This window comes from Sphaerodactylus townsendi, linkage group LG08 (genome assembly GCF_021028975.2).
Source record: "Sphaerodactylus townsendi isolate TG3544 linkage group LG08, MPM_Stown_v2.3, whole genome shotgun sequence".
NCBI classification, from domain to species: Eukaryota; Metazoa; Chordata; class Lepidosauria; order Squamata; family Sphaerodactylidae; genus Sphaerodactylus; species Sphaerodactylus townsendi.
Genome location: NC_059432.1, coordinates 68,804,928 through 68,814,358, shown reverse-complemented (window position 1 = coordinate 68,814,358; position 9,431 = coordinate 68,804,928). Strand labels below are relative to the sequence as shown.

The 9,431-nt window shown below is 39.2% G+C and overlaps 1 protein-coding gene across 3 annotated transcripts in view; it reads right to left on the bottom strand.

Moving 5' to 3' along the window:
• Positions 1–1,033: 1,033 nt before the first annotated feature.
• The window catches only part of PPP2R3A (protein phosphatase 2 regulatory subunit B''alpha), a 47,639-nt gene continuing 39,241 nt past the window's right edge, over positions 1,034–9,431 (bottom strand). For all 3 annotated transcript variants that reach the window (XM_048505932.1, XM_048505933.1, XM_048505934.1), the window contains 3 exons: positions 9,046–9,164; positions 7,389–7,492; positions 1,034–5,650 (listed from right to left, as the gene is read on the bottom strand). In XM_048505932.1, the coding sequence (XP_048361889.1) occupies positions 5,554–5,650; positions 7,389–7,492; positions 9,046–9,164 (320 nt within the window). In that variant the 3' untranslated portion in view covers positions 1,034–5,553. The remainder of the gene's footprint in view (positions 5,651–7,388; positions 7,493–9,045; positions 9,165–9,431) is intronic.

Below are 9,431 nucleotides of genomic sequence, written 5' to 3'. Positions count from 1 at the left end.
GGGTAGCTATGACTGTCAGGAAGTGTTACAAGTTTGCAGGTGCAGCATGCCTGCTAGAGGTGAAAGAGCATTCAACCAGAGCGCAAGGATCTTCAGCTGTGTTCTATCACAGAGTATTGCTGATTGACATCGGTAGAGCTGCCACTTGGTCTACAGAGGATACTTTCGTGAAATACTATATCTTACTTAGATAGCTGGGAAAAGATGCAGCTGTGGGCAAAACAGTTCTGTTCCAATGAGAACATCACCCCACCTCCAAGGGCGTCAAGCTTGCTAGAATCCCAATGTGGGGCTGTACCAAAATTGAAAACAGTTGCTTAACTGTAACTGCTGTTCATTGAGGTCTTCGTGCAGACACACATACGCTCCTTCCTGCCTCACTATAAATTTATCTTTAGTGACAAAGCAGGAACTGAGGGTGGAGAGGGTGCTCCTGTTTGGTACATGTTACTGAGGGTGGGAAAATCTCCCACATTTCTGAGCAGATGAGAAGGGCACCCCCTCCCTAGCTAGAGAGCTAGGAAAAATCTTGCTGTTGGCAAGTCTGCATGCAGTCCCCAATGTATGTCTGCACCAAAGATCTCAGTGAACAGCAGTTACAGGTAAGCAACTCTGTTTTCTTTCCACTGTTCCTGGCAACTGGCAGAGCTGAATTGTTTTTGGCAGAAAGGGAAGAAGCAAGCTGACCATATATACTCTCAGGCTGATGAATGGTTCCAGACTGGTCTTCCCCTTAAATGATACCCTTCCCATAGATAGGGGGTAAAGCCACCCAACGGCCAAGCTCGAAGTGCCCTCCTAATGTCTCTATTTCCTGGGAAGTATCCTGGATTTAGTATCGTTCAGATTTGACTGTCCACTACTATTTAATTATTTGGAAGATTTTTAGTTTAAATAGGTAGCAAAAAGTTTCCTATAGCACTGTTATACCCAGAATATATAACTTCATATTTTTTGGAAAAAGTTCTTATTTCTAAGAGACATTTTTCTCGAATGAAGGAAAAAAATTAATGAGATCTGTAGTACAACTCAGCACTTTGAAAAAAATTTAATTGCCAAAAAAAGAGAAATACAAAGTAAAATAGCAAAGGCAAAGCCATGCCCTGCACAAGTAATCACTGAATAACTGTTTCAGTCATATTTTGTACATCTCAGAATTCCTTCAAACCTTAATACATAATATAACAAACCAAGTTAAAATACATAAGTAAACTTTAATTACAAGCATTGCTCCAAATCGTTTAGTTTTTATAGTCTCTTGTGCTCTTTATCAACTCATTTTTGCATAGACTTGCTGTGACTTAAAATATTTTCTGAGAACCATTTCAGCATTGTGTGTGGCCTTTTTGGTCTTGCAAGGTTCTATATTTTCAGCTAAAACACAAGATGCTCTTGGAGCTCTCTTGGAATAGCTTTGATGTTTATTCCAGACAGTTATGTTCTGTCAAATTCTATAAAAATGTACTGTTATCTATAAACCTGATACTGTTTGGAATTCAACCCAGCTGTTTTGTCTTTTGCACAATACTGCCTCTTAGTGGCAGTCCAAATCAACCTACTGTGGATCATTATGTTGTCAAAAACAATACTGGGTACATATTAGATAGCAGTTATATTTTTTTACCTAGCGATGTCCCTCTTTCATCCTACTTTACTCATTGGAAGACAGATTTTGTCCCAAACAGGAACAAAAGGACATGCATTATGCTTAAAGTATTGCTTGAGCCCTATATTGAAAGGAATTTTACAATATTACTTGTATTATCTTAACCCCCTTTCTTATGAGGTAGGTGATATTATTTTTACTCTTCAAACAATAAAACTGATACACAGTATTGCGAGCAGATAAAAATTAAATTTTCGAAATGTGGTTAAAACATCTTTACAGATTATCTAAAGTTAAAAATGTATTTTGCAAAAATAAGTTGATCACGTTGTACTAATAGTAGGTGCACTACAGGACTAGAAATAAAATGTAGGAATTACAAATCACAGAATCATAGAGTTGGAAGAGACCACATGGGCCATCAAGTCCAACCCCGAATTATGGCTCCAATTGAGTTCAAGTGCAGCTAAAATACCTCATGTAGGCATTTTTACAATACAAAAAATTCATCCTATTTTCTCTGTGTTTTGAATATAAAGTCACATACAAGTAACTTGCCATTGCATTTTCCTAGCCAGATACAGTGTACATATAAGTGATAACCTGATTGGATTATTAAATGCCAGTTGGTTGCAACAAAAACTATAGTGTACTGTTGTACCTGATGAAATAGGATTTGGTTCACAAAATACATGGTTAGTGTCATTAAAAATATATCTTATGATGTATTCCATCAACTTGCCAGTTCTATAATAAACAGGCCAGCATTCAATAATGCCAACTAAGACCCCATTGTCCAAACCCAGATGGCACGGGCTAGATCAGTCTCATCAGATCTTGGAAGCTAAACAGGGTTGGCCCAGGCCCAGATTAGTATTTGGAAGAAGACCACCAAGGAATTCCAGGGGCACTAAACAAAGGAAGGCAATAGCAAACAATTTATGTTAGTCTCTTGCTCTATAAGGTCATCATAAGTCAGCTGTTAATAGAGAGCACTTTACATACACAGTGCATCACTGATAAATTGGTGGAATCCGTTTTCGCAATAACATCTACAAGATCGTTGGTAGAGAACTGTAAAACTGGCACAGATGTTCTAACAAAAACCAATGTAGTGACAAAATGATGACATGACAATATTTTTTCTAACAGCTCAGGCATATGCTATGGAAGCCCATGACTTGTAAAATCACAAATGCATATAAGTTCCTTTGAGGAAGGTCACAGAAATGCAGGCAATTCACATGAATAAAGTATTTTTAAATGGTAAAAGGGTATCATATGAACTAAAGCACTTTTTGTTAAATATCAGTAACAACTTTTTAAAGATTTCATACCACTATTATTGATCATGGTATTATATCCTAGACTGTTCCACTTTACAGTTATATAAAATCCATTACACGTTACATCTCTGTGGTAGGCAGTTGATTTTAGCCTCTGATTCTTTCACTTATATCTGCCAGCCCTTAGATGGAGATGGCAATGCTTAAATATTTTTCCTAATATACACTTATAGGAAAAATTGTTTCGGTTGCAGCAAACACACATTGTCATTTGATTCTAGAACACTTGCATTTGTCATTCCTTCCCTGGAATTAAATACAACTGGAATTATTTTTAAACCTGCAAGATTTTTCTGCTTTCAAGTCCATTACAGTTTGTTAATTCTTTTTAAAATGTATATAACATTTTAATGCAACTATTAGAGGCAAATAATTTTATAAAGTGCACTTGCCAACTTGAATTTAACTATAAGTAAAGAGAACATCACAAGAAGGCAGTATTTTATTTCTAAGGAAAGATACTGAGGAGTAAACTTGCCTAGAAGTCACTGCCTCTGCCAGAAACCCTTTCTTCTAGTACAGGGATTTGCTTGGATGTACTTTGTGTGGGAAAGACAGCTGGCAACGACTCAGATACATTTCTCCTTATTGTTTCATCAGCTATGTTTAGTTAAGTCTTGGCACTGAAAATAAGTTCTGGAACTAAACCCTGGCACAAATTAAGCCCTGGACAGGACAAGTTAATTTGGGCAAGCTAGTATTGTTAAGTTTTAATTTAGATAAAAACAAAGTGGAAACAATAGATTTCTGTAGTGTGCTTTTGACAATTCTGTGAGAGATGGGGCTGATGCTTCCCAAAGCAAGCTAGACTAAGGTTACAGTGGAATCGAATACTAAATTGCTCCAGTCTGAAATTAGTACGTATGGACTGGGGTAACTTTGCATTTGATTGCTTTTCATCCTGGACAAACTGCAATTCTATTAAAGGAGCCTGAACTGAAACAGAGCTTTGAAAACTGCAATACAAGTCTCAAGGGCTTTCAAAGGAAAGCACTTCATCATCTAGTCTTAACAACTACTTTGCCAGTGCATAAGTGCTAAAGATGGAGCGCAGCATACCAGTAGAGACACCAGAACACGATGATGCACTACATGCTGTGAGTACAGCATTTAGATCATGCACACTAGTATTAAGTATTCAGCAGTGGAGTGACAGATGCCTTTGTAACAGTTATCCGTTAAGAAGCAGCCCTATATGAGAAGGCTTTTCCATACAACCATTTGCTTGTACATAATAAATACACAATTGGATCACATTTGTAGCCACAGTCCACATATGTTTCCTCAACATTGTGCTTTGTTGTGGAGATGGCACATTTCCCTATTAATCAAATTGCAATGTGTCATCACTGGAAAAGTTTGCTTCTTCTCTTAGGAAATTGTACCTTAGTTTTGTGGTCATTATGTGGAATGCTGTTGTTCAAATGAATGTGTGGGATGTTGCTTACATGTGAATCATACTGCATAATTGGAACTCTCCCCTTCCCAATAACTGTGCTATTTTCAAAATGTATGTGCAGTGTCTTAGGTACTGTAATTCTGCTGTACAATTGGAGACACTGATTTAGCACTACCAGATTGTAAAAAGGGGGAAATCACTTGCAAGAATAATTTTACTGCAATCTTCTGAGCAGATCTAGCCCATTTTCCTGTTCTATGAGCTTTTGGGGGGGGGGGGGAGTTAGAATGACTGCACACATTTGCAACACTGGAATAACCATCCAGCCTTTTGCCAATTAAAAAAAAGGTGAACAATAAGAAATGGCTGTGCCATAGTTTGCAGCAGTATCTGGAAAGATTCCCTTGCTGGATCTGGGGACATTCCCTTGTGGGACCTGCTTGGGACACGATATGGTGCTGTTGCCTTTCTAAAGAGAACGGCAGCAGTTTCATCTTCACTGAGAATACTAGAGGCTCCCATTTTGGATTGGGCAGAAAAGCCCAAGTGAAAGGAAAGCTCCCACCATGAAAAGCAACAGTGAATAACATATGGAGATCTTTCTCTAGGGAAAAAAACTCTTTAAAAGTTAAGTAATTGAAATGGGATTTAACTGAACTCAATGTCATTTGTTTGAGTACCATTCTGTGATGGTTTATCTAACCATGCTTATAGAGTGCTAATGTGGAAATACTGCTGGAAATACATATAAAACCACATAGAAATATATATAAAAACACATGGTTTTTATATGCATTAAAATTTCTGATTTACCACATAACTATGTAATAAAAAGGAAACTGAAGGTACATTTTCCAAATATAAAAATGGGAATAAAATCTACAGTGTGGGAAAATGAATATATTGAACTTATTTTTAATTCTTTGTTTTCCTGCACCCATGGCTAACACACCCCTTTCAATTCAGTACTACTTTGTGGGGTACAGCCCATCTGGTTTCTTTGCAGTTTATAAAACACTGTCACACTTAACCACCATGTTTTTGGAAATTACCATAATGCAGAAGCACGCCATTAATTAAAAACAGTGTTATTGTATCAAATGTTGGTTGTTGCTTTGAGAAAAAAAATCCTGAATGTAACTACTGAGGACTCTGTCAATTAATACTAACAGACCCTAGTGATCTATCAGTATTTAGTATTTTTATGTTGAAAGATCTGAGATAGTTAATTTGTCCAACTTTTCTCCAATTTCCGGTAGAGATAAGAGTTCATCTGCTTCATAGTCATCATCAAAGGATCTGCAAGAAATGAATAAAGATGCAAATGGTTTCCATGGAGTTAATAATAAATATCTACAGGTTACAATTTTTACCAGTTAGATATATTTTATAGTTAGTGAAGACAGATGAATACATCTAAAATTCAAAGCAGCTCTGTTTACATGTGATATGAGTACAGCTTTCTCCCAGGTTTGTATCTGCAGCAAGTGACTTTCAAACAAACAAATTAGCCAACAGTCTTGTCCTTTGACTCATATTTCAGGTGAGTACTGCATATAAATTTTATCACTTCATTTCTATTAATGTACCCACTTCCTTTCCACAACTGTCACTTTGGAAGGAAACAGAGGGCTCAACCTCACTTTGCCTTCAGTGAGTTCATTGTGGGGAGGCTCTTGGGCTCAAAGAAGAAGAAGAAGAAGAGTTTGGATTTATATCCCCCCTTTCTCTCCTGTAGGTGACTCAAAGGGGCTTACAATCTCCTTGCCCTTCCCCCCTCACAACAAACACCCTGTGAGGTAGGTGGGGCTCAGAGAGCTCTGAGAAGCTGTGACTAGCCCAAGGTCACCCAGCTGGCGTGTGTGGGAGTGCACAGGCTAATCTGAATTCCCCAGATAAGCCTCCACAGCTCAGGCAGCAGAGCTGGGAATCAAACCCGGTTCCTCCAGATTAGATACATGAGCTCTTAACCTACGCCACTGCTGCTCCTCAAAGACAGCATGCTGGCCCTAATCCCTGTCTGTGCAGTTGCTCCAACTGGGAAAGAAAAGACCAGACTTTCTTTGCTTCTGAGATGTGTGTTGGGTAAGGAATGTTAGGTTCAGGACAGTGCAGAAAAGAGGATACAGTCTCTGAGTTTAATTGCATTGGTTGTTCTGTGCTCAGTTCATTCCCTTTTCCCCTGGCTAAAATTAGTGCCTATGAGTTGTGCTCTTTTGAGAAATAATCCCCCAATGGCATGAGAAAGTGCTCATACCCAGCCACGGCAGAGCCAGTGTTGGGGTGTGTGTGTGAGACAGATGGGATTTTCACAGGTCGCTGCACAGATAGTAACACACTTTAGACTTTCCTTTATTGCCATTAAGGTTTGCAGGATGCCCGCATTTAGTAGAAAGAAAGTCGAAAGGCAAAACTGCTCTGGGGATTTGGATGACAGGGAAGAGTCTAATGAGGCCTTGGGACATACATGGCCAATTTCTGCTGCAGTGCTGAACTGGGCAAAATTGACCATTTCCACTGATAAAATCCTCCTCATATTGTTACTCAGGGTTTGCTACCTGCGAAGAATAGCATTTTGTGGAGATGAGTGCAATGGGAAGGGAGAAGCAGGAAAGTTCAGTTTCAGTTTCACAAGGATAATCTAGTGATCATAGACGTGAACAAGAACATGTTGTTCCTCCCTCATGGCAAGGCCTCCAGTATATTGAACTGAAGTTGTTTAAGTATCAACATCCAGAATGACCTGTTGCCAACACTGAATCACTGGGTGGATGGTGACTGTTACTTTCATTTATATTCTGTACTCTTATCAGTCCACTCCTAAGCAGAACTATACATGGCCACTGACTAAAGTGCCCTTAGACTTAATGGTATAACTCTAATTAGAATTTCAGTTGAGTTATTCAGTAAACTGTCAAATTCTTATTCTTAAGTAATGTTGCTCTGTTGCTCTTCTTGGATTGTGTTCAAGATAACTAATGTTGACATTTCTGGGACTGATGATAACAATATAGTCGTGCAGGTCATCAACACCCACCCTTGTAAGTGTTCATTTCCAGACTCTTCAGCAACAAGAATTTCGTACTCCTCAGCAGCATATCTATCCCAGTCAGAAGGCTCGGGGCCATCATTCTCAACATCCTAAACAAATACAAAAGAAACAGATAAGACCAAAGTCAAGCCCTGCATCAGAACTGTGATCAGAACAGGTGTGTGCACATATTTGTTCTGCCTGAGACAGTTTTATATTTATAGAATTTTAGCTCAGAGAAAGTTATAACCTTTTCTGGCAATTAAGACTGTGCTGACCTGATAAGACCCCAGTGGGTTACAAGCCTCATCCAGTTGTCGGTCAGATCCCTGGGAAATAAAAACTTAAAACTCTTAAATAAAAAAAAACAATATTTCTTCAAATGGCAGGTCAAATGTTTATGCCACTCTGTCCCTCACTAAAGAACTATTGTCACGATAAAGCTCTGTCACTCTTCCTATTAAAATAAAAAGGCTAGATTTCCCTATTCATCCCCCAATCAGTACTACTTAGGCTTACTGCTAGAGAAGATCCTGACTGGCCTGGCAGCTTCCAGTTGATGCTGGAACAGGACTGCCTCAGACTACTTCACTGTCTTCCCCAAGTCCAGTTGAGTCATTTTCCCCATTTTGTCAGGCAGGCTCAGCTACAGACCTTCTAGCCTCCTCCTAAGCTATCTGTGCTCTTCTGCTTTCTCCTCGATGGTGAACCCTCTTTGCCTTCAGCCTTAGTAGGCATTAGCTGGTAACCTTCCTGAACACCTTCTGTCTTCCAACAGCTTCTCTGCAGCCTCCTCCCCCAACCACAGCTGCTCCTTTCCACTGCTACTTCTTTACCTTCCCTCAAAGGTTCCACCCAATCAGCTGCTAATACTTGGTCAAGATTTGTTCTTACTGTCTCTGTAATCCAGAATTTAGCAGCTTCCTCACAGCATGCCTCTTATTTGAAATCCTATTTTGAGTTTGAGAGCTCTTCTTTAGTTCATTTGGAGGTTCTAGCAGGGGAGTGCAACAATTGTATACCATTGATCGTAGAATGGTATACTCCTTCTATCAGGAATGATACCCTCTTCTGAGAGCACAGTTTTGGGAGGGACTCACAAGGAGCAGTGGGGAAGGTAGGTGACACTTGCCGAGCCAGCCAAATCAACCCTGGCGACCAGTGGGATGACAGATGTCATAGTCAGATTGCACTCACATCTTTAGTGACCTATCAACCTCCCCTTAGCAACAGTCACTTGCTTCACCAATTGAAAATACATGGTAACAATTTGAAACGCTATACTATCGTGTTACAATATAATTATACATAAACATAACAGTAATACCGGTAACAATCAAGTATATCAAACATCACAACAAACAGTATTTGTTTTCTTGATGAAGAGAGACCTTCTTTCTCCACAAGCATCACTTGGAATAGCCTTTAAACATTATATTAAATTCAAGTACTGAAACATTCAGAGTGGCTGAAGACTATAGACAGAAAAAGGAACAGTATTTGTCATATGTCACATATGGATGCATATTTATTATGTATGCACACCTCACCCAGATCCATAGATTTCTATTTGTATGGAAAGATCTCCATTTATTTCAACTGGAATATCCACAAAGGAATGCAAATGGGGCCCCTTCAGAGCAATCACTAAAGTGTAATGTACCTTTTGCACAGCAAAGGGATCCCTTTGTTCATTGTCTAGGTACTTCTCAAGGTTGAAGAAAGTGTTGTAAAAAACATGAGCCATTCTGCATCTCTTCAAGTCCCGTAGAGTAACTCTACCTGTGGAACAAACATATGTTATGATACCAGCAGTTCTCAATATGAAAGAAATTTCTGGTTCTCATAGTACATGGCAATCGGTATTCCATGATGTAGGAGGCAGGGGTGCCTTTCACTTCAGATTCCCACAATTTTTCCTTGTCAGCTCAGTTTGAATGTGTGTGCGACAACTGGCCATGTGAATGTTTGCCACAAGCTCTTTCTATGTGGACTTACCAATACAAGCAAATCAGGCAACCTGCAGCTGATGCAAGCAGGGAGCCTCCT